General features: G+C 37.6%; 1 protein-coding gene across 10 annotated transcripts in view; it reads left to right on the top strand.

Moving 5' to 3' along the window:
• The window catches only part of L3MBTL4 (L3MBTL histone methyl-lysine binding protein 4), a 461,651-nt gene that overhangs the window by 328,188 nt on the left and 107,316 nt on the right, over positions 1-26,147 (top strand). For 7 of the 10 annotated variants that reach the window (XM_064379410.1, XM_064379409.1, XM_064379408.1 and 4 more), the window contains one exon: positions 1,771-1,841. The exons of 1 other annotated variant lie outside the window; for it this stretch is intronic. In XM_064379410.1, coding sequence (XP_064235480.1) covers positions 1,771-1,841 — 71 coding nt within the window. Of the gene's footprint in view, positions 1-1,770; positions 1,842-3,329; positions 4,458-26,147 lie in introns of those variants that run through there. 2 more of the 10 variants (XM_064379415.1, XM_064379414.1) reach the window with 2 other exon arrangements.

Raw genomic sequence — 26,147 nt, 5'->3', positions numbered from 1 at the left:
CCATTAAAGTTTTACATGTGACAGACTGGCTTCTATTTTTCAACTTTGTAAGGTAGAAGCAAGATCTTGATTAGCATATATTGCAGAAGGGTGCTTTAAGATGGCTTGAAAATCAACTCGAAGTTTCATAAAATTGGGAGAATTAAGGGGAAAATACCTACAGATTTGCCCGAAAACATGTAAGCAGAGCTAAAATTGTTCTTTCCCCGCCCCGAATTATTCTTTGCAAAATGGCCACACTGCACTGCTTAGTGCGTGTACTGTGCCTCCCAGCATCCCGTTTGAATGTGCTCTCTACCAGAAACTCGCTGCTTACATTTAAGCCACCTTTCTATAGTTTATATTCTCTTCTACAAGAATGTGCATATAAAGCATGATACAGGAAAAAAAAAGGATGTAAACAAATCCTGATGATACATATGTTGAATATAATGAAAATTACACATACCGAATTGATGAGAATATTATACACATTTTTATGCGTGTCCATGATTCATAAGCATTTTTACACTGGTTTTTAACATGTGATTTCACTATTTGCTCTGAACAACCCAGTGAGGCAAGTACTGTGTCCATTTAACAGATTATAAGCTAAGACTGAGCATTTAAATATTCACTCTGGATCACAAACCTAGGGGCTGCATCCTAGGCATGAACCCAGGTTTTCGCGCACTGAATGTACTGTCTCTGCATTGGCCCCCAGGTGATTTAAGTACATGTGCTTAGTATGCTCCACAGTAGCCTTGTAGGACCTATGGTAAAGTCCGAAATCGAGGGTTCAATAGAAATTTTCTCAGTTTCTTGCCTTTTTGATAAAAAGTCTTGATGATTGAGACATATCTAACTGATAGAATGTTTCTGCCATGATATACTTTTGTAAACATGCAAATAAACATATAGATAAAATTATCTCAAATTCTGTAAGTCATTTAGGTTTCTATGTAGGGTTTTGGTAACTGAATCAGTTTCCTCATCTAACACAGAAATTAAAACAGTACTTCCGTGACCAACTCGAAGGCTTGTCAGTGAAAATAAGATGAGAGACTTGCCGTTCAAATATAGTAAGAAAATACATGTGCAAAGCAAGATAAAAATTTTCATTGAAGTCATAAATATGTACAAATAAATTACTTGATTATCTCACAAGCCTATACTACCTAAAATTAATTACTGGCTAATTAGCAACCCTGGAAAAGTTTTATTGTAGAAACTTCCATATTCATTATAAAGTGTAAGCCTCAAGTTTTAATGAAGTTCCATGATGAAAGAATGACAAAATTAGGCCGTACTACGTACTGCAGCATTTTAAAAGTTAATTAATTCCCTGACATTCAGCAATGTAACTAAATTACTTTATACAGTTGTTTGAGCACAGTGTCTATAATCTTCTGATTAAAATAATGAGCCCAAAAATCATCAGCGGCAATTATTATTTACTCACCGACCATCCCATCACCCACCATCCTGCTAGCTCCTCCTCAGAATCTGAAGAGATTATTCTCCAGAGAGTTTTAGAAACTTTTTGCTATAATAGAATGAGGGGGGAAAAAGCCTTTTAAATTTCGGGATTCGAAGTCAGAGTTTCTGAACAGAAGTGTGTTTTTAAAATCTTAAACTGAAGAAAAATTCCAACAAGGCTCTGTGCAGCAGAATACCTGCCGATTCACTATTGTTTATCCTGCAGTTTCTATTTAAATTTGTGCTGCTATCATGATTTATTCCTAACTCACAGGATAATGAATCTAGATTTTATTTCTGTTCTTTGCCCAGACTTGTACAGCAGGCAAAGTGTTTGAAAATCAAAGGAAAAGAAGATATTGACTTGGATAATCTCTTCAGAGGTAAAAAAAAAAAAAAAAAAAAAAAAAAAAAAAACTAGCAAAAACACAGAATATACTTTTTGTTATGCGGAATGTCTTGTTTGTTTGGTTGGTTTTATCCTTCTAGCAGGGAATGGTGGAAAAAGCCTGACTAGAAGTCAAAAGAGACTTGTGTTCCAGTTCCTGCCCTGTGAATGGGTCCCATCACTGTACTAACTCAAATCTTGATTTTCTCCTTCTAAAAGTAAAAGGACTGGACTCGATCCTCTCTATGGTCCTTGATAGGAAAAATGTAACCCTACAGAAGTTAGAGTTTCAGTGGTTGAATCCCCCTCTGCCATCTGTGGAGGCCGTGGAGGGAAACCAGGAGTGTCTCACTGCACTTCATAAGGTGGGAGACTGTGAGATGCACCTCATTAATAAGAAAGGCTAGAAGGGTATTGGGCAAAAAGTTGAACCATCAGAGCTGAGGAATCTGTTAGAGTCTAGGAAGAAGAATTGCATGTGTTCTTTTAGTTATGATTCTTTCCAAGGAAGGCTCAATATAGACAGAATTTTGAGGTTAGATTATATTGTAGCAAGCTAAGGAATCAGTTTCCCCTGGACTGTGTTTTGATTTAGTCAGATGTAAACATTGATAATTTCTTACTAGTATCCCACCTGCATCCTTGGTAGCTCTGTACATTTGTATCTCCCAGAAGATGTAGATCTGTCTGCTTTCTAGAGGAAAGGAACATTGCTGAGCTTTCTGCTGACCTGGTGGAAGTCCAGTGAATTAGCACACTGTGCTGGACTGCGCCATTTCTAGTTATCTATTGGACTTAAGAGAAAGAGAGGGTGCTTGGCAGTCATTGAACAAAAGGGCCAAGTCTTTGAGCGGTGCTGAGCTGCTCACCGCAGACAGAGACGGAGCTCTTGCTTGTGTTGGAAAAACTGGATTTCATCTCGGCCACACAAAGCCTTTTCCTCAGAAGAGAGAGGGCAGTTGAATTACTTTGAATTCACTGTGCAGCTACATGTTTCCCCCTCATCAGAAGAATTTCTATCTAACATAACCAGAGCTCAAGCTTCCTTTAAATAAAATAAATCACTGATATTTTAGAAACTGTTCCATACAAATGTTCTCATCCATCTTACCAAGCCTTCATTCTGTAAACGACATATTTTGGAACCATGTAAGAAGCCTTAAAAAATGTGCCAGTGTTTTAATTCATACTTTGACACTTTTGAAAATATCTCCACAGAGTAATTATGTATATATTCTTGTTCAAACAGATACAAAATTTTGTAGTTCTTATCGTAAATGTAGTAATGAAGATCATCCCTGCAAAAATGGAAAATGTCATAGCAAAATGTATTTGCATACTGTGAAAGATGAAATCTCTTCCAAGTTGCTCAGAATGCACTTGTTCTTTTCTGCATCATGTATAAGACGTTTATACCCATATGTTTTTATTTATTCATGCATTTACTGTGCTCTTTAATTTAAACATATCCGTTTCCTCGCAGCAGAGGTCTGTGCTATCAGATATGGCATTTATGCCCGAAGAACATGCAGTGGGAGGAGCAGTCTACCTTAGGTGGATCACACAGCCGCCTGTGGATTCAGACCACTGTGTATTGGGGAAATGCAGGCGGGGTGCATTTCATCCCATGGAAATTGGCAGGCTGTGGTTAGCGCCTGCTTTCTAGTCTAGCCTTTTGTCACCCAAAGTGCCTCTTCCTTGTATGTTTGGGGTCCCCCACACGTAGGCCATGGACCCGTCTGTGGCCTGTTAGGCACTGGGCTGCATAGCAGAAGGTGAGCAGAGGGCAGGTGAGGGAGCAAAGCTTCATCTGTATTTACAGCTGCTCTCTGTCGCTCACATTATCACCTGAGCTCCGCCTCCTGTCAGATCAGCTGCAGCATGATTCCCATAGGAGCACAAACACTATTGCAACCTGCACATGTGAGGGATCTAGGTTGTGCATTCCTTATGAGAATCTATTGCCTGATGATTTGTCAGTGTTTCCCATCACCCCCAAATGGGACTGTCTAGTTGCAGGAAAACAAGCTCAGGGCTCCCACTGATTCTACATGATGGTAAGTTATATAATTATTTCATTATCTATTACAATGTAATGATAACAGAAATAAAGTGCACAATAAATCAAGTAATGCACTTGAATCATCCAGAAACTATCCCCCACCCCCAGTCTGGAAAAAACTGTCTTCCCCGAAACCAGTTCCTGGTGCCACGGAAGGCTGGGAACTGCTGTACTGTGGGACTAATCCCCATTATTATAAAGCTCATGTGCTTTGGTTCTAACCTGGATGAGACAAAATAATGAAAATAAATATGTTCTTATGGTCATATTAAATGATTATTTAATGTTTTCTTTTATTTTTCTTAAGCCTATAAATCTGAGCATTATGTCTAGTATCCATGCCCTTCCTTTTCTTTGCTGTTTTTTTTTGAAGATAGTCTTGCTCTGTCACCCAGGCTGAAGTGCAATGGCCCAATCTTGGCTTACTGCAACCTCCGCCTCCAGGTTCAAGTGATTCTCCTGTTTCAGCCTCCTGAGTAGCTACAATTACAGACATGTGCCACCATGCCCAGCTAATTTTTTGTAGTTTAGTATAGATGGTGTTTCACTGTGTTGCCCAGGCTGGTCTAGAATTCTTGAGCTCAGGTGATCCACCTGCCTCGGCCTCCCACAGTGGTGCTGGGATTACAGGTGTGAGCGACCACACCTGGCTGGTTTCCTTTTTTTTTTTTTAGTTCTGGGCATTGATTTGAATGAGTGACTTCTTCATTCATCAGGAGTTATTTATTTATTTAATTTATTTTTGAGACAAAGTCTCTCTCTGTCACCCAAGCTGGAGTGCAGTGGCATAATCTTGACTCACTGCAACCTCCACCTCCTGGGCTCAAGCGATTCTCCTGCCTCAGCCTCCCAAGTAGCTGGGATTATAGGTGCATGCCACCATGCCCAGCTAATTTTTGTATGTTTAGTAGAGACGTTTTCACTCTGTTAGCCATTCTGGTCTTGAACTCTGAACCTCATGATCCGCCCACCTTGGCCTCCTGAAGTGCTGGAATTAGAAGCCTCATTAGAGTCATTGCATCTGGCCAGAAGTCTTATTTTTTAAGGAAAATGGGCTAAAATTTGTTCTCTATCTCTTCTATGAAGGGAGGTCGTATACACTGGATTTTTGGAAATTGTATACACATATGTGCATGAACACAGATTCTGTTTTTTTCTTGGGCATGTTTTCCATTTTTACTTGAAAAACTTCTTTATTCACCATATATAGGCTTGGTATGTATAATAAAAATATTTTAAAGACTACCCACTATTTTCAAGTATAATTCTTAGATACTGAACCTCTTTTATCAATATGTAAGCATATATAACAACAATATATAAACATAAGATTGGATAAACATATATAACAACAACAATATATAAACATAAGATTGGATGATTAGAAATTTTAATTACTTTGTAATGATGAAAATCAGTTGAGGAAAGCATGATTATGTTAGAAGGATGTTTGATTGTGCATAACAGGAGTAGGTTGAAATTTGTCTTACTAATCTAAGGTTTACAAATAAGCTTATTGAGTGTTACTCCTATGACATGACAAGTGATAATTATTCTTTGTGCCTTTTGTGAAGTAAAATAATGCATGAACATAGAGTTTGCGTGTTTGGTGACACCGCAAGTCCCTTCTCCAGGACAGAGCTAGGCATCTGTGCCTTTTGGGTTGTTCCTTTGCTTAGACAATGGGACAGAACCTGCTCCCTGAGCACAAGCTGAGGGAGGCGAATTAAAGTGCATTTGCATTCATGAGGAAGGATCTGGCCGTCCAGGTGCTCTGTCCTCTCCTCCGTTAGACACTCCTTGGTCCCTCAAAGAGATGTCACTCTCATGGCCACTGCATTGTACCCCCTGTGAGACACCTTTGGAATTGTAGAAAGTTCAGCTAGAAAGTTGTTATTTTTTAAATATTTATTATTTTGGTCTCAAACCTATAACTAATGCTCATTTTAAAACAACAACAACAAAATTTCATAAAATGAAAAATAAAAATGCAAAGAGATAAGCATTGTTAATAAATCCTTAATGGATTTATTTTGGATATAATTATTCACACTTTTGTTTACCGTTGCAGAATCATATTATATTTGGTGATCTACAATTAGCTGTTTCTCCCTTCACTTACTGATATATTGTGGTTACCTTCTACGTCAGTACATATACATCTTCCGAGTTCTTTCCATTTCAAGTAAAAATTTTAGCCAAGTACACAGAGATCGGACCCATTGAATCATTACTAAGGTCAAGAAACATAATCTAACCAGAAGTTCACCTCATGCTCCCGACCTCTATCATTCCTTTGCCAGGGTAACTATTCTGATTTTGCTCACTCTCAGTTACTTTTACTCCATTTCCAAAATTGTATAAATGGAATCATATGTTATGTACACTTTTATATCTGACTTCTTTTGCTAATATTGTTTATAATATTCATTCAAATCATAGCTTGCTTATTCTCATTACTACATAGTATTCAATTGTGTAAAGACACTATAATTTATCCATTTTAAGGTTGGTTGTTTTCAGTTTTGCAGGCTTCCACTAGGAACATTCTGGTATCTGATTTGGTAGATATGTGTATCCATTTTTGTAGGGTAAATATCTATGAGGGGAATTTCTGGGCAGTTGGGTTTGCATAAATTCAACTTCAGGAGCTAGTGTCAAATACATTTACAAAATGGTCGTACCAGGACATTCCTACCAGCACAGTATGGAAATTGCAGATGCTCTACATCTTTGCCAGTAGTTACTATTTGCCAGTCTCTTTCATTGTAGCCATTCTTTTGGGCTTACAGTGGTATTTAATTATGCTTTAATTTTGGTTTCCCTGAGGCCTAATGAGCTTGAACATATTTTCATGTTTATTGGCTATTTGAATATCCTCTTTTATGAAGTATCTTTCTCATTTGTTTTTTACATTGTCTTTTTCTTACTGACATGTAGGAGTTCTTTGGATCAGTATATGAATTCACTGTTGTGTAGAAGTATTATACATATCTACTCCAGTCTATCATTTGCCTTTTCACTCTCTTAATGATGCTTTGCGATGAATGCAAATTCCAGATTTTAATATAGTCCATCAATTCTCTCTATTTTGATTAATGCTTTTAGAGTACTATTTACAATTTTTGTCAACTACATGTTCATGGGGATATTTTGCTGATTTTTATTCTAGAATATTTATTGTTTTTATCTTTCACACTTAGATCTACCATGTACCTGAAACTGATTTTATTCATGGTTTAACATAGGGGTGAAGATTCACTTTTTTCTATGAATATTCAGTTGACCCAGCACCATTTATTAAAAAGTCATTTCCCTATTGCTCAGTAGCAGCACAAGTAGTGCCTACTTGTCATAAATCAAGTAACCATATATGTGTGGGTCTGTTTCTGAACTCTGTTCTGTTCCATTGTTTTACTTGGCTATTCTTGTGCCAATTCTATGATGTCTTAATTACCATAACTTTATATAGTAAATTCTGATAGCTAAGAATGTCGCTCCTCCACTTTTGTTCTTTTTCTTTGAGGTTTCCCTATTTTTGTTCCTTTACATTTCTTATCAGCTTGTCCACTTACACACACACACGATACAAACTACTCTGATTTCAATTAGAATTGCATTGAATGTATAGATTTATCTCAGGTGAATTGGCATCTTTTAATTCATGAACATGATCATCCTTCCATTTAATTACGTATTCTTTAATACCTAATTGACAATTGATGTAGTTTTTTATAGTAGATTGAGGAAATTGCCTCCATTTCAGTTTTTTCTTTTTGTGAATGTTACTGAATTTTATCAAATGCTTTTTCTGCTTGTATAGAGATGGTCATGTGAATTTTCTCTTTTATTCTTTTAATGTGCTGAATTATATTAAAATGATATCCAAGGAAATTTTTAATTGAAATATATCATAAATTTGGAAAATGTAAAAATGATACTGTATTGTTCAATGAATTTGAAAAAGCAAACATCTATGTACCAGCACCCAGATCAAGAAAGAACCATTGTCTTTACTTGTGTAGGTAGGCCTCACTTTGCACACTTCTAATATGAATGAATTTCAGTTACCATCATTTAGTTAAATAACATCAGTCCCCTAACAATATAGTCAGGCTTCATTTATCAAGGTATGTTAACTGTGAATGATTGATTGCACAAAGCACTGGCTCTTTAGTCTACAAATCATTACATAAATAACAGCTTTCATCATCATCAGTGAACAATAGCATTACCTCTTTCAAAGTCTCTTGGTGATTGGTCACAGCATTGACCAATCAGTGTTGTTCAGTTCACACTTTGACAACATGACAGTCAAGTATATAGTCAAGTATATATGTAGCCTGCTTGTCACCCAGTAATAAACCCACATAACATTTTACAAAACTGGACACTCCAGAGAGGGCATTGGCCAACAAATATAAAAGTACAGCAAAGAAAGGAAGGGATAACACTAGAGTGAAATTCTAACCAAATGTAAACATATTCTAAGGAAAAATAGCCAACCATAGAAATGCTGACCCTGCCTCCATTCAAGATTCTAGACATGCAACCAGGGAACTTAGTGACAACAAGTTCATTGACATAAATGAAGAAAGGAGTTGTGATGAACAGCATGAAAATGTTCCAGAGAAAGTGATGCTGGCAAAAAAATCCTTCACATTAAAGGAACTCTCAGAGATATTTCACAACATTGCAAGTGCAAAGGATAAAATGCTAGAAGTGAATCTAACTTAAACTTAGGAATATGACAATTTACCAAGGAATGGAAAAGATGCTCACTTCATTTCACAGTTACAGGACAAAAAGAAAGCAAACACTCCTCTGAAAACTCTTGATAAGTTTTTTTTTTAATAAAGAAACAAAACACTTTATCTCAATGTATTAAATGTTATAGGCCACAGCATATTAATTAAATATTACTTTTACTAGTTTTAAATTTTCCCTAAATGTTTATGATGGACAATAAAAGAGTTGTTAATGTTTTGACTAAAAATTTGTGAAGGTCATGAAAAAAGAACTGCAGTTTTCCCATTGATTATTAAGCACAGTTTGTATGACTTCAGCTTGTATCATCAATTTTATAGCCCCTAACTACCATGCCAAGTGAGGATTCTCTTTATTTTATTAAGGACTGTTTCAAATATGTTCATAGGAGAAGCTGGTCTGTAATTTTCCTTCTTATAATGCCTTCGTCGTGTTTTGGTATTCCCTCTTTCCAGTATCACCGAGAGGTTATGTAAGATTCACAACATTTCTATTTTAGCTGTTTAGATGAATTCACTAGGAACTCTATCTGAGCCTAACATTTTTATATTAGGAGAATTTTACTTGTAGATTCAATTTAGATTGAGGACTTCAGATTTTTAAAATTTCTTCTTGTGTTAATTTTTCTAGGAATTTGTGTATTTCATTTAAATCTTCAAGTCTGTTGCTATAGAGTTGTTTATAATACCCTCTGAAGAGCTTTTTAGTATCTGCAGATTCTATAGTTATGTCCCTTTTTCATTCCTGAGATTGATGTTTATGTACTTTTGCATTCTCTCTCTCTCACTTTCTTTCTTTCTTACTCTGTCTCAGTTTTTGCCTCTGTCTCTCTCTTTCAATTAATCCTACTAAAGGTTTAGTCATCTTTACAATGGACCAATTTTTGGCTCTGTTGATTTTCTCTAGTGTGCATTTGTTTTCTCCGTTATTAATTTCTGCTATTATATTTCTGCCTTCCTGCCTTCCGCTCTCTTTGGGTTTAATTTACTATCATTTTTCTAACTTCTTTAAATTATTACTTAGATCATTTGTTTTTAAATATATTTTAATATATGTACCTAAAGCTATATTAATGCTAATTTAAGCATAGCTTTCCCTGCATTCCATGAGTTTTGATTTGTCAAATTTCTTAATCATTTAATTAAAATATTTTCTCATTTACATTGCTTTTCTTTTATATGTGGGTTGAAGAAGTATACGGATTCATTTCCAGATATTTGGGGAATCAATAATAAAATCAATAACAAAAATATTTTTGTATTATCCACTGTGGATATTTTAAAAAAAGATATTTTATTCCACTGTGGTCAGAGAGCATACTCTGAGCAATTGTTAATCATACTGTTAGATCTTTATTATTTTTACTGATACATTTTTTCCTGCTTGTTCATTTGATTCTTAAAAAAAAAATATGTTAAAAGTCCTCTACGATTGTGATACTATCTGGTTTTCCTTTTATTATACATATTTTTAGGCTATATTACTAGGCTTATGTAAAATTAGAACATTAGAATGTTCCTAATCGATTGACTCTTCAACATTTTGAAATATATCTTTTATTTCTCCAAATGCTTCTTGCCTTTAGGTTTACTTTGCCTGATATTAGCAGTATTATTCTGATTAGTGTTTGTATGTTGTATTTATTTCTGTCCTTTTACATGCCCCATAATTGTCCTTATATTTAATATGACACTTCTAAATATGATTTTTTCTTCCTTCCTTCCTTCCTTCCTTCTTCCTTCTTTCCTTCCTTTTTTTTTTTTTTTTTTTTTTTTTTGATGGAGTCTAGAGCACTGCAACCTTGGCCTCCCAGACTCAAGCAATCCCCTTACCTCAGCCTCTCAAAGTGCTGGGATTACAGGTGTGAGTTACTGCACCCAGTTGAGACCGTAGTCTCTTAGTTGAAGTATTTAATACATTTACATCTAATGTTAATACTGTTAAGTTGGATTTATGGCTACCATCTTTTTTTTTTTTTTTTTGAGACAGAGTCTCACTCTGTCTCCCAATCTGGAGTACAGTGGTACAAACCCAGCTCACTGCAACCTCCACCTCCTGGGTTTAAGCAATTCTGGTGCCTCAGCCTCCCTAGTAACTGGGATTACCGGTGTGAACCATCATACCCAACTAATTTTTGTGTTTTTAATAGAGAAAGGGTTTTGCCATGTTGGCCAGGCTGGTCTTGAACTCCTGGCCACAGTGATCTCCCCACCTCGACCTCCCAAAGTGCTGGGATAACATGTATGAGCCACCATGCCCAGCCTATTGCTACCATCTTTGTAATTGTTTTCTATTTTTCTCAGTAGTTTGTATTCAATTTTATATTTTTGCTTTATCTTTTTAAACCAAAATTCATGTGAGTATACTATTTTCCCTCTATTCATTTATTTGTCCATTTTTAATATTCTCTTAGTAGATGTCCTAGCTACTACAAAATGCATCTTTATCTTTATATGGAATCATTTTTCCTCTATCTGAAAAATTATCTTTTGCATTTCACTTATAGTATCTTCTAGTTATTTTTTTAATTTTAATTTTAGACAGAGTTTCACTCTGTCACCCAGGCTGGAGTGCAGTCGTGTGATCACAGCTCACTGCAGCCTCAACTTCCTGGGCTCAAGTGATTCTCTCACCTGGGCCTACAGGTATGTGCCACCACGTCTGACTAATTATTGTTCTTGAGGGGTTTTTTTTTTGTTGTTTTTTTGTTTTTTGTAAAGATGAGGTTTCACTGTGTTGCTCAGGCTGGTCTTGAACTCCTGGTTCAGTCTGCCTGCCTCGATCTCCCAAAATCAAGGGATTGCACACTTGAGCCACCATGCCTAGCCTAGCTGATTTTTTTTTAAGTAAGATTTTCTTTATCTAGAAATGTCCTATTTTTTCCCTAGATGTCTGAAGAATATTTTTACAAGTTATAGAATTCTAGATTGGCAGGTCATTTTTTGGAAGCTTTAAATATAATAATCCATTGGCTTCTGACTTCTATTATTTCTCTGAAGAAGTTAGCTGTAACTTTATTGTGTCTTTTTGAAAGATATGTCTTGGAGTATGTCACATTTTATCTGATTATTTATAAGATTTTTCTGTTATCTTTTGTTTTTAGCAGTTTTACTATGAAGTGCCTTATATTTGTCTCTTTCGGATTTATAGTACTTAAGTCTGTGGGTCTATGGCATTTTATCACTTTGAAAAATTTGACAATTATCTCCTCAAATATTGTTTATGCTCCATTCTCTCTCATTTTCCCTATCAAGACTCCATCTACAAATATATTAGACTTTCTTATTTGTATGTCTTAAGAGCTCTTTTTTTTGTTGTACTTTAGGTTCTGGGGTACATGTGCAGATCATGCAGGATTGTTGCATAGGTACATACATGGCAAGGTGGTTTGCTGCCTCCATCCCCCGTCACCTATATCTGGGATTTCTCCCCATGTTATCTCTCCCCAACCTCCCCAACCCCTGCTGTCCCTCTCCTAGCCCCCACAAAACAGACCCCAGTGTGTGATGCTCCTCTCGCTGTGTCCATGTGTTCTCATTGTTCAACACCCACCTGTGAGTGAGAGCTTGTGGTGTTTGATTTTCTGTTCTTGTGTCAGTTCGCTGAGAATGATGATTTCCAGATTCATCCATGTCCCTACAAAGGACACACATTCATCATTTTTAATGGCTGTATAGTATTCCATTGCATATATGTGCCACAGTTTCCTTGTCCAGTCTGTCATCGATGGGCATTTGGGTTGGTTCCAGGTCTTTGCTATTGTAAATAGTGCTGCAATCAACATATGTGTGCATATGTCTTTATAATAGAATGATTTGTAATCTTTTGGGTATATACCCAGTAATGGGATTGGTGGGTCAAATGGAATTTCTATGTCTAGGTCCTTGAGGAATCACCACACTGTCTTCCACAATGGTTGAACTAATTTACACTCCCAACAACAGTGTAAAAGTGTTCCTATTTCTCCACATTCTCTCCAGCATCTGTTGTCTCCAGATTTTTTAATGATTGCCATTCTAACCAGCGTGAGATGGTATCTCAGTGTGGTTTTGATTTGCATTTCTCTTAATAACCAGTGATGATGAGCATATTTTCGTATGTTTATTGGCCTCATGTATGTCTTCTTTTGAAAACTGTCTGTTCATATCCTTCACCCACTTTTGAATGGGTTTGTTTTTTTCTTGTAAATCTGTTTTAGCTCTTTGTAGATTCTGGATATTAGCCATTTGTCAGATGAGTAGATTGCAAAAATTTTTTACCATTCTGTTGGTTGCCGGTTCACTCTAATGATTATGTCTTTTGCTGTGCAGAAGCTCTGGAGTTTAATTTGATCCCATTTGTCTACTTTGGCTTTTGTTGCCAATGCTTTTGGTGTTTCAGTTATGAAGTCCTTGCCTATGCCTATGTCCTGAATGGTTTTGCCTAGGTTTTCTTCTAGGGTTTTTATGGTGTTAGGTCTTATGTTTAAGTCTTTAATCCATCTGGAGTTAATTTTAGTGTAAGGTGTCAGGAAGGAGTCCAGTTTCTGCTTTCTGCACATGGCTAGCCAGTTTTCCCAACATCATTTATTAAACAGAGAATCCTTTCCCCATTACTTGTTTTTGCAAGGTTTGTCAAAGATCAGATGGTTGTAGATGTGTGGCATTGCCTCTGAGGCCTCTCTTCTGTTCTGTTGATCTGTATCTCTGTTTTGGTACCAGTACCATGCTGTTTTGATTACTGTAGCCTTGTAGTACAGTTTGAAGTCTGGTAGCAAAACTCCAGATTTGCTCTTTTTGTTTAGGATTGTCTTGGCTATGTGGGCTCTCTTTTGGTTCCATATGAAGTTTAAGGTAGCTATATCCAGTTCTGTGAAGAAGGTCATTGGTAGCTTGGTGGGGATAGCATTGAATCTATAAATTACTTTGCATAATATGGCCATTTTCTCGATATTGATTCTTCCTAACCATGAGCATGGAATGTTTCTCCATTTGTTTGTGTCCTCTCTTATTTCCTTCAGCAGTGGTTTGTAGTTCTCCTTAAAGAGGTCCTTTACATCCTTTGTTAGTTATATGCCTAGGTATTTTATTCTCTTTGTAGCGATTGTAAATGGGAGTTCATTCTTGATTTGGCTCTCTGTTGAGACTGTTATTGGTGTATAGTCATGCTTGTGATTTCTGCACATTGATTTTGTATCCTGATACATTGCTGAAGTTGCTTATCAGTTTCAGGAGATTTTGGGCTGAGATGATGGGGTCTTCTAAATGTGCAATCATGTCGTCTGCAAATACAGACAATATGATTTCCTCCTTTCCTAATTGAATACCCCTTATTTCTTTTGCTTGCCTGATTGCTCTGGCTAGAACTTCCAGTACTATATTGAATCGGAGTGGTGAGAGAGGGCATCCTTGTCTAGTGCCAGATTTCAAAGTGAATGCTTCTAGTTTTTGCCTATTCAGTATATTGGCTATGGGTTTGTTGTAAATAGTTTTTATTATTTTGAGATACTTTCCATTGATACCTAATTTATTTAGAATTTTTAGCATAAAGCACTGTTGAATTTTGTCAAAGGCCTTCTCTGCATCTATTGAGAATATCATGTGTTTTTTTTGTCTTTGGTTCTGTTTATGTGGTGAATTACGTTTGTGAACTTGCATATGTTGAACCAGCCTTGCATCCCCAGGATGAAGCCTACTTGATTGTGATGGATAAGCTTTCTACGTGCTGTTGCAATCGGTGTGCCAGTATTTTATTGAAGATTTTTGCATCTATATTCATCATGGATATTGGCCTGACATTTTCTTTTTTTGTTAAGTCTCTGCCGGGTTTTGGTATCAGGATGATATTGGTCTCACAAAATGATTTTGGAAGAATTCCCTCTTTTTGGATTGTTGGAATAATACCAGCTCCTCTTTGTATGTCTGGTAGAATTTGGCTGTGAACCTGTCTGGACCTGGACTTTTTTTGGTTGGTAGACCATTAATTGCTGCCTTAACTTCAGACCTTGTTATTGGTCTATTAAGGGTTGCAACTTCTTCCTGGTTTAGGCTTGGGAAGGTGCAATGACTAGGAATTTATAAATTTCTTCCAGGTTTAGTGGTTTATGTGCATAGAGTTGTTTGTAGTAATCTGTGATGGTAGTTTGTATTTCTGTGGAATCGGTGGTGACATCCCCTTTATAGTTTTTTTATTGCATCTATTTGATTCTTGTCTCTTCTTTTTTTGTTAATCTGGTTAGTGGCCTGTATGTTTTGTTGATGTTTTCAAAAAACTAGCTCCTGGATTTATTGATTTTTTTGAAGGGTTTTTTGTGTCTCTATCTCCTTCAGTTCTGTTCTGATCTTAGTTATTTCTTGTCTTCTGCTAGCTTTTGAGGTTTTTAAATCTTGCTTCTGTAGCTCTTTCAATTTTGACTATGGGGTATGGATTTTAAATCTTTTCTTGCTTCTCATGTGGGCATTTATTGCTATAAATTTCCCTCTAGACACTGCTTTAAATGTGTCCCAGAGATTCTGGTATGTTGTGTCTTCGTTCTCATTGGTTTTGAAGAACATCTTTATTTCTGCCTTCATTTCATTGTTTATCCATCGACATTCAGGAGCCAGTTGTTCAGTTTCCATGATGTTGTGTGGTTCTGAGTTAGTTTCTTAATCCTGAGTTCTAATTTGGTTTCACTGTGGTGTGAAAGACTGTTTGTTATGATTTCTGTTCTTTTGCATTTGCTGAGGAGTGATTTACTTCCAATTATGTGGTCAGTTTTAGAGTAGGAGTGATGTGGTGCTGAGAAGAATGTATATTCTGTGGATTTGGGGTGGAGAGTTCTGTAAATGTTTATTAGGTCTGCTTGGTCCAGGTCTGAGTTCAAGTCCTGGATATCCTTGTTAATTTTCTGTGTCATTGATCTCTCTAATATTTGCAGTAGAGTGTTAAAGTCTCCCACTTTTATTATGTGGGAGCCTAAGTCTCTTTGTAGGTCGTTAAGAACTTGCTTTGTGTATATGGGTGCTCCTGTATTGGGTGCATATATGTTTAGGATCATTAGCTCTTGTTGTTGCATTGATCCTTTTACCATTATGTAATGCCCTTCTTTGTCTTTTTTGATCTTTGTTGGTTTAAAGTCTTATTTTATTAGAGACTAAGATTGCAACTTCTGCTTTTTTTTGCTCTCCATTTGCTTGATAAATCTTCCTCCATCCCTTTATTTTGAGCCAATGTGTGTCCTTGCACATGAGATGGGTTTCCTGGATACAGCACACCGATGGGTCTTGACTTTTTATCCAATTTGCCAGTCTGTGTCTTTTGATTGGGGCCTTTAGCCCATTTACATTTAAGGTTAATATTGTTATTTGTGAATTTGATCCTGACATTTTGATGCTAGCTGGTTGTTTCGTGGATTAGTTGACACAGTTTCTTCATTGTGTTGATGGTCTTTACCATTTGGTATGTTTTTGGAGTGGCTGGTACTGGTTGTTCCTTTCCATGTTCAGTGCTTCTTTCAGGAGCTCTTATAAGGCAGGCCTGGTGGTGACCAAATCTCTCAGCAATTGCTTGTCTATAAAGGATTTTATTTCTCCTTCACTTATGAAGCTTAGGTTGGCTGGATATGAAATTCTAGGTTGAAAGTTCTTTTCTTTAAGGATGTTGAATATTGACCCCCACTCTCTTCTGGCTTGTGTGGTTTCTGCTGAGAAATCTGCTGTGAGTCTGATGGGCTTCCCTTTGTGGGTAACCCAACCTTTCTCTCTGGCCACCCTTAGCATTTTTTCCTTCATTTCAACCCTGGTGAATCTGAAGGTTATGTGCCTTCGGGTTGCTCTTCTTGAAGAATATCTTTGTGGCATTTGCTGTATTTCGTGGACTTGAATGTTGCCCTGCCTTGCTAGGTTGGGGAAGTTCTCCTGGATAATATCCTGAAGAGTGTTTTCCAGCTTGGATTCATTCTCTCCGTCACATTCAGGTACACCTATCACATGTAGATTTGGTCTTTTCATATAATCCCGTATTTCTTGGTAGCTTTGTTCACTTCTTTTCACTCTTTTTTCTCTAATCTTGCCTTCTCATTTTATTTTATTGTGTTGATCTTCAGTCTCTGATATTTTCTCTTCTGCTCAGTCGATTTGGCCTTAGAAACTTGTGTGTGCTTCATGAAGTTCTTGTGCTGTGTTTTTCAGCTCCATCAAGTCATTTATGTTCTTCTCTTAGCTGGTAATTCTGGTTAGCATTTTGTCCAACCTTTTTTCAAGGTTCTTAGTTTCTTTGCATTGGGTTAGAACATGTTATTTTATCTTAGAGAAGTTTGTTATGACCTATCTTCTGAAGCCTGTTTCTGTCAATCCATCAGACTCATTCTCTATCCAGCTTTGTTCCCTTGCTGGTGAGGAGGTGTTCTGGTTTTGGGTGTTTTCATCCTTTTTGCACTGGTTTCTTTCCATCTTTGTGGATTTATCTACCTGTGGTCTTTGTAGTTGGTGACTTTTGGATGGGTTCTCTGAGTGGATGTCCTTTTTGTTGATGATGAAGTTATTTCTTTCTGTTTTTTAGTTTTCCTTCTAACAGTCAGGCCCCTCTGCTGTAGGACTGCTGGAGGTCCATTCCAGACCCTAATTGCTTGGGAATCACCCATGGGGCTGCAGAACAGTAAGGGTTTTTGCCAGTTTCTTCTTCTGTTCTTTGTCCCAGGAGGGTACCCACCAGATGTCAGCCAGAGTGCTCCTTTATGAGGTGCCTTTTTGGATATACAGGGGTCGGGGATCCACTTGAGGAGACAGTCTGTCCCTTATAGGAGCTCAAGTGCTGAGCTGTGAGCACCATTGTTCCATTCATAGCTGCTAGGCAAGTACATTTTTGTCTGCTGCAGTGGAACTCATAACTGCCTCTTTTCCCAGGTGCTCTTTCCTGGGAAGATGGGGCTTTATTTATAAGTTCCTGACATGCTGCTGCCTTTTTTCAGAGATGCCCTGCCCAGCAGGGAGGTAGTCTTGTCACAATCTGCCAGCAGAGGTGTTGCTGAGCTGCCGTGGGCTCTGCTCAACTGTTGTATAAACTTTCTTGTGGTTTTGTTTACAGAGGTAGAGTTAGAACTGCTTTGGTAATGGCAGACAACCTCCATAATTGTGGAGTGCCTCAGTAATGGCGGACTGCCTTGTAATGGTGGACTGCCTCAGTAATGGTGGACTGCCTTGATAATGGTGGATGCCCTTCCCCCCTCAGAGCTGGACCATCCTGGGTCCAGCTGCGCTTGCTGCAAAACTCTTAATCCAGAGCGTTCCAGATTGCAGGTCTTTGCTGGGGTCAGAGCCAGATCACCTGGCTCCCTGCTTTCAGCCCCTTCTTTTTCAGCTGAATGAGCGCGCATGTCTCCCAGGCATTTCAGGCACCATTTGTAACAGCCACCCATATTTGTGTGAGTTTTTATGCGGAAACCCGCAGATTCAGCTGAAACAGCTGTTCTGGAAACTTGTGGCGCTTTTCAGCTCAGGAGTCTCTTGGTCTGTGGGCGGTAAAAACTGTGGGAGAAGCGCAGTATGTAACCGGAGTGCTGGAGTGGATGGAAGAGCCCCCGATGGTCTCCGTTGGGTAGGTAGGGTGGTCCTCCAGGGATTGCACTTCCTGGGTGAGACAGCACTCTACACTGCCTCAGCTTGCCCTTCTTGAGCTACATCCACTGTGCGAACAGTTCTGCTGAGATGTACCTGGTACCTCATTTGGAAATGCAGTGATCACTCACCCTCTGTGTTGCTCTCGCTGGGGACTGCACTCCAGAGCTGTCCTATTTGGCCATTTTGGATCTCCCCACCAAAAGCTCTTTTCTTTATTTCCCCTCCTGTTTGTACTACATGCTTCAGCCTGTATATTTTTCTAGTAGCCTGTTTTTAAGATCAGTAATTCTCTCTTCAGCTGTCTCCAAACTGCTATTATATCCATGTAATTAATTTTTAATTAAATTATTATGTATTTCTTAGTTTAGCAATTTACCCACGTTTGATTTTAATACATCTTAGTTCTTGAGTAAAATTCTCTTTCTTTTCATCTAATTTCTTAAACACATTAGTCACAGTTATTAATTACGTGCCTTAAACACCAGTATCTGAATGATCTTTGCATTTGTTAGTGGAGCACCGAGTGAGTGAGATCACCCTCGCCAACTACATGGGAGCTGGGTTAGGCTTACTGCTGCCTGCTGCTCCCCCTTCCCTTTGCGAACTCTTCTGTGCAGCAGAGGCAGTTATAATCCCTTCTGGAACATTAGCCCAGTGGCCTGAGAACCACCTCCCAACCCTCACAGTAGCCGCAGCTAGCCCAGCTCAAGAAGAGTTGGAGCACAGACTGCCTAACCCTGTCCTCACTTGGTTGTACCCCTCCAGACCCACCCTGGTACCTTACACAAAGGACATAAACTTTGGGGAGCTTCATAGCCCTGCCTATCACTAGAGAAACAAACTTTCCCACAGCACTTAAGACAAGCTTAAATCTCATTGCTACTACTGCAGCTGGGTGCTCTTTTACAAATGTCACCTCCTGGCAGGAGGCCATCCAGCACAGTCCATTAAGCACTTCTAGGTAGAATGTGCCCAGGAAGGAGAAAATTGCTATGTGACCTCAGCTATCACTGCTGTGTACAATACCCTGACTAATCAGAGGTCCTGAGCCTGTACATGTGACAAGTTTACTGCAATTGTAACTATCATTTGAGAAACCCAGCACACTAAGCCTATCTCCAGCCAAGAAGTCTCACAGAGTGTATGTAACTCCCCGTCGGCTCCATCAGTGATAGTGCTGCTATACACTGCTGGGAGACATCATGAAGTCTTAGTTCACATTTCTGGATCCCTTGCAGACATTCCCCAGCACCAGCTCAAAGTCTGGTAGTTCCACTGGGTATCTACACCTAGAAAAGCAATAAAATCACTGTGGTCTGGGTTTCAGGAAGTCCCATTCCCCATTCCTGGGGAAGGGGGGAGAGCATCACATCAAGGGAACACTGTGGGAAAAAGAATCTGAATGGCAGGTCTTGAGTCCCAGATTTTTCTACTAGAGGGATGTTTCTTACAGCAAAGACAATTTCAGTGCTCGGTACAATAGGGAAAGTCTACACCTCTGCCCCAACAATCAGGAAGCATCTCTGATCATAAAGGGGCTTTGAAAGGGGGTCCTTGTTCCTCACTGGTACACTACTGCACACACAGCTGGGGCTTCTCCCACAGAAATGCAGTGTAGATTCACATATAGACAGCCTTCCGGGAACAATTTGGGGTGATGGCATCGCTGCAGGAGGAGCACTCCTCAGATTCAGGCTTTCAGAGTCACAGCTTCTCTCTACTTGGAACATCAACATTCCTATAGATGAAAAGAGGTACTCGGCCGGGCGCAGTGGCTCACGCCTATAATCCCAGCACTTTGGGAGGCCGAGGCGAGTAGATCATGAGGTCAAGAGATCGAGACCATCCTGGTCAACAAGGTGAAACCCCATCTCTACTAAAAATATATATATAAAAAAAATTAGCTGGGCATGGTGGTGCGTGCCTGTAGTCCCAGCTGCTTGGGAGGCTGAGGCAGAAGAATTGCTTGAACCCAGGAGGTGGAGGTTGCGGTGAGCTGAGATCGCGCCATTGCACTCCAGCCTGGGTAACAAGAGCGAAACTCCGTCTCAAAAAAAAAAAAAAAGAGGTACTCATCCGATCTAAATAGCTGGAATACTGGGATAGGAAGGTAGATAGCTTTTCTGCTGGCCTGGCAGCAGAGCTTAGGTAGCTTCCACCTTTCACCCTGATAGAATCTCAGTACATCTAATTTAGAGTTCCCCGGGTACCTTTATCAAGGCTGAGACCTCTGCCCACCATTAGGTATTACATCTACCTACCTCTTTAGCTACCACCAATGCCTACCCCAGGGATGCCTCCCCTGCTGGCCTGAAACCTGAATCATCAATTCAGTAAATAAAATACTGGACAATATTAAGTAAATAAAAAAGTTTACACCATGGGAGAATGAGATAAACTTCAAGAGATCCTTGCCATTCCAACCCCATAGGAGACAGTGAACTTGCCCACAGGCCAAATGCATAACTACAGCCACCAGCATCTGGGAAAGCCAGCACACCAAAACTCTGTATAACTAAGGAACTCCTACAGAGTCTTCCCCACTTAAAAGCATCAATAATCAAATTAGGCTATAATAAACTATAAACATCAAAGTGAGATCCTTAAGAGGGAAAAGAAGAAATTAAAGAAAAGACACAGTCAAATCAAAACTAAATTTAAGAACAATTTGAATAAATAGTCTACCAAGTGAGAAGGAACCAGAAAAGTAATTCTGGTAATATGACAAAACAGGGTTCTACAACATCCCCAAGAAATCACACTGGCTCCCCAGCAATGGATCCAAACCAAGATGAAATCTTTGAAATACCACATAAAGAATTCAGAAGGTTGCTTATTAAATTACTCCAGGAGATACTAGAGAAAGGTGAAAAGTAACATAAAGAAATTAAAAAAATAATTTAGGATATGAATGAAAATTTTCCAGAGCGATTGATATCATAAAGTAAAACCAATCAGAACTTCTAGAAATGAAAGGCATACTTAGGGAAATACGATGGAAAAGTTTCCTCAATAGACTAGAAGAAGTAGAAGAAAGAATCTCGGAGCTCAGAGATCAGGCTTTTGAATTAACCCAGTCAAAGATAAAGAAAAAAATAATCTCAAGAAATGAATAAAGTATCCAAGAAATATGGGATTTTCTTGGATACTTTAAATGGCCAAAACCTAAGGATAATTGGTGTCCTTGAGGGAAAAGAGAAGTCTGAAAGTTTAGAAAACTTATTTGAGGGAATAATTGAGGAAAACTTCCTTGGCCTTGGTAGAGATCTATATGTCCAATATAGGAAGCTCAAAACTGGGAAATTCATTGCAAAAACATCATCACCAAAGGACATAGTCATCAGGCTATCTAAAGTCTACATGAAGGAATGAGTTTCAAGAGCTATGAGGCAAAAGCACAGGTGACCTATAAAGGAAAACCTGTCCAACTAACAGCATATTTCTTGGCAGAAACCCTACAAGCCAGAAGGGACCCTATCTTTAGCTTCCTTAAGCAAAATAATTGTAAGCCAAGAATTTTGCATCCAGAAAAACTAAGCTTCATAAATGAAGGAGAGATAAAATCTTGCTCAGACAAACAAATATCCACCAAAATAGAACTTCCTTAAAACATAAATTTCACAAAAAATAAATAACACAATGAAAAAAACAAAGTATCTAGGCTACATCTAATATGATCACTAGAACAGTACCTCACATCTCAATAATAATGCTGAATGTAAATGGTCTAAATGCTCCACTTAAAAGACACAGAATGACAGAATGCATAAAAAATCATCAGCCAAATATGTGTTATCTTCAGGAGACCCACCTAGCCACGTAAGGAGTCATGTAAACTTAAAGCGAAAGGGTGGAAAAAATATTCTATGCAACCAGAAACCAAAAGTGAGCAGGAGTAGCTATTCTTATATCAGACAAAACAGACTTTAAAGCAACAACAGTTAAAAAAAAAAAAAAAAAGAATAACACTACATAATGATGAAAGGATTAGTCCAACAAGAAAATGTTACAATCCTAAATTTATATGCACTTAACACTGGAGCTCCCATATTTATAAAATAATTACTACTAGGCACAGAAATAAGGTAGGCAGCAACACAGTAATAGTGAGGTACTTTTAATACTTCACTGACAGCACTAGATCATCAAGACAGAAAGTCAACAAAGAAACAGCAGACTTAAACTATATCCTAGAACAAATGGACTTAACAGGCATTTACAGAAAATTCTTCCCAAATACAGAATATACATTCTGTTCATCAGCACATGGAACATTATCTAAGGTGGACCATATGATAGACTATAAAACAAGTCTCAATAAATTTTAAAAAATTGAAATCATAACAAGGATCTTCTCAGACCCACAGTGGAATAAAACTGGAAATCAACTCTAAAAGGAACTCTCAAAACGATACAAATACATGAAAGTTAAATAATTTGCTCTTGAATCGTTTTTGGGTTAACAATGAAATCAAGGTCTAAATTAGAAAATTCTTGGAAATGAATGCTAATAATGACAGAAATTATCAAAGCCTTTGGGATACAGCAAAAGCAGTGCTAAGAGGAAAGTTCCTAGCATTAAATGTGTACATCAAAAAGCCTGAAAAAGCACAAATTGGCAACCTAATACCAATCCTCAAGAAACTAGAGAAAGAAGAATAAATTAAACCCCAGGAGAAGAAAAGAAATATTAATGATCAGAGCAGAACTAAATGAAATTGAAACAAAAAGAACATTACAAAAGATAAATAAAAAGCTGATTCTTTGAAAAGATAAACAAATTTGATAGACCATTAACTAAGAAAAAAAAGAAGATCTATATAAGCTCAATTATTCAATAGAAATGAGACCAGGCGCAGTGGCTCATGCATGTAATTCCAGCACTTTGGGAGGCTGAGGTGGGTGAATCACAAGGTCAAGAGATCAAGACCATCCTGGCCATAATGGTGAAACCCCATCTCTACTAAAAATAAAAAAAATTAGCCTGGCATGGTGGCACATGCCTGTAATCCCAGCTTCTCAGGAAGCTGAGGCAGGAGAATTACTTGAACCCAGGAGGCAGAGGTTGCAGTGAGCCGAGATCATGCCACTGCACTCCAGCCTGGTGACAGAGTGAGACTCTGTCTCAAAAAAAAAAAAAAAAGAAAGAAAGAAAAGAAAAGAAAAGAAAAAAAGAAATGAAACTGGATATCTTACAATTGATACTGCGGAAATACAAAAGATAATTCAAGGCTACTGTGAACACCTTTATGCACACAAACTAGAAACTCTAGAAGAAATGGATAAATTCCTGAGATGTAGAACCATCTAGATTAAATCAGGAAGAAATAGAAACCCTGAATAGACCAATAACAGGCAACAAGATTTAATCAGTAATATAAAAATTGCCAACAACAACAACAACAACAAAAGAGTCCAGGATCAGATGGATTCACAGCTGAATTCTACCAGACATTCAGAGAAGAATTGGTACCAATTCTACTGAAACTATTTCAGTAAACAGAGTAAACAGACAACCCACAGAGTAGTTTCAAAAGGTAAAGAGGGAATCCTTCCTAAATCATTCTATGAAGCTGGTATCACCCTAATATCAAAACCAGGAAAGAACATAACAAAAAAAGAAAAGTACAACATCCATCCCTGATGAACATAGATGCAAAAATTCTCAACAAAATACTAGCTAACCAAATCCATAGCACACTGAAAAAATAATACATCATGATCAAGTGGATTTCTTCCCATGGTTGCAGGGATGATTTCACATATACAAGTCAATATGTGTGATACATCATATAGATAGAATTAAAAACAAAAACCATATGATCATCTCAATGGACACAGAAAAAGCATTAAATAAAAGTCAGCATCCCTTTATTATTAAAATCCTCAACAAAATAGGCATAGAAGGGGCTTACCTCAAAATAATAAAAGCCATATAAGGTAAACCCACAAGCAACATTATACTGAATGAGGAAGAGTTTAAAGCGTTTCCCCTGAGAACTGGAACAAGACAATGATGCCCACTTTTACCACTTCTATTCAACATAATGCTGGAAGTCCTAACCGGAGCAATCAAACAAGAGAAAGAAATAAAGAGCATCTGAATTGGAAAAGAGTAACTCAACCTGTCACTATCCATCAATGATATGATAATATACTTAGAAAACCCTAAAGACCCATCCAAGAAGCTCCTAGATCTCATAAACAAATTCAGTAAAGTGTCTGGTTACAAAATCAACATACACAAATCAGTAACACTGCTAGACATCAACAATGACTAAACCAAAAATAAAATCAAGAACTCAATCTCTTTTACAACAGCTGGGAAAAAAAGCCTAGGAATATACTTAAACAAAGAGGCAAAAGATTTCTACAAGAAAAATAACAACACTGCTGAGAGAATCATAGATGACACAAAACACGGGTAGGAAGAATCGATATTGTGAAAATGACCATACTGCCAAAAGCAATCTACAGATTCAATGTAATTCCCATCAAAATACCATCATTAGTATTTAAGGAACTAGAAAAACCTATTCTAAAATTAATATGGAACCAAAAAATAGCCAAAGCAATGCTAAGTCAAAAGCATAGCCAAGCAATACTAAGCAAAAAGAACAAATATGGAAGCATCACATTACCCAACTTCAAATTATACTACAAGGCTGTAGTTATCAAAACAGCATGGTACTGGTTTAAAAATAGGCTTGTAAGCCAATGGAACTGCATAGAGAACCCAGAAATAAAGTCAAATACTTACAGCCAGCTGATCGTCAACAAAGCATACTAAAACATAAATTGGGGAAAGAGCACCCTATTCAATAAACGGTGCAGGGAAAACTGACAAACCACACATAAAAGAATGAAACTGGATCCCCATTTTCACCTTATACAAATATCCACTCAAGATGGATCAAAAACTTAAATCTAAGACCTGAAACCATAAAAATTATAGAGAATAACACTGGAAAAACTCTTCTGGATGTTAGCTTAGGCAAAGAATTCATGACTAAGGCCCCGGAAGCAAATACAACAAAAATGAATATAAATAAATGGGACCTATTTAACTAAAAATTATGTGCAACAAAGTAAACAGACAACCCACAGAGTCAGAGGAAATATTTACAAACTCTGCATTTAACGAAGGACTAGTATCCAGAATCTACAGGGAACTCAAATAAATCAGCAAGAAAAAAAAATCCCATCAAAAAGTGGGCAAAGGACATGAATAGACATTTCTCAAAAGAAGATATACAAACTGCCAACAGACATATGAAAAAATGCTCAACATCAGTAATCATCAGGAAAATGCAAATTAAAACCACTATGAGATACCACCTTACTCCACAAGAATGGCCATAATTAAAAAGTCAAAAAACAATAGATGTTGGCATGCATGTGTTGAAAAGGGAACACTTTTACACTGCTTGTGGGAGTGCAAATTAGTAAAACCACTATGAAAAACAGTATGGAGATTCTTTAAAGAGCTAAAAGTAAGACTACCATTTGATCTAGCAATCTCACTACTGAGTATCTACCCAAAGGCAAATAAGCCATTATATGAAAAAGGCACGTGCACACACACACACACACACACACACACACAGATGTTTATAGCAGCATAATTTTCAATTGCAAAGATATGATAACAACCTAAGTGCCCATTGATCAATGAATGGATAAAGGAAATGTGGTGTGTGTGTGTGTGTGTGTGTGTGTGTATATATATATATATATACATACACATATATATATTCATTCAGTCATGAAAAAGAAACAAAATAATGCCTTTTGTAGCAACTTGCATGGAGCTGAAGGCCATTATTCTAAGTGAAGTAATTGAGTAATGAAAAACCAAATATCATATGTTCTCACTTAAAAGTGGGAGCTAAGA

The sequence above is a fragment of the Aotus nancymaae genome, unplaced genomic scaffold (genome assembly GCF_030222135.1).
Source record: "Aotus nancymaae isolate 86718 unplaced genomic scaffold, 86718_ANA_hifiasm-v0.15.2.pri h1tg000020l, whole genome shotgun sequence".
Classification (NCBI taxonomy): Eukaryota; Metazoa; Chordata; class Mammalia; order Primates; family Aotidae; genus Aotus; species Aotus nancymaae.
The sequence above is the reverse complement of the archived record's forward strand: the minus strand, read 5'-3'. Positions and strand labels throughout refer to the sequence as shown.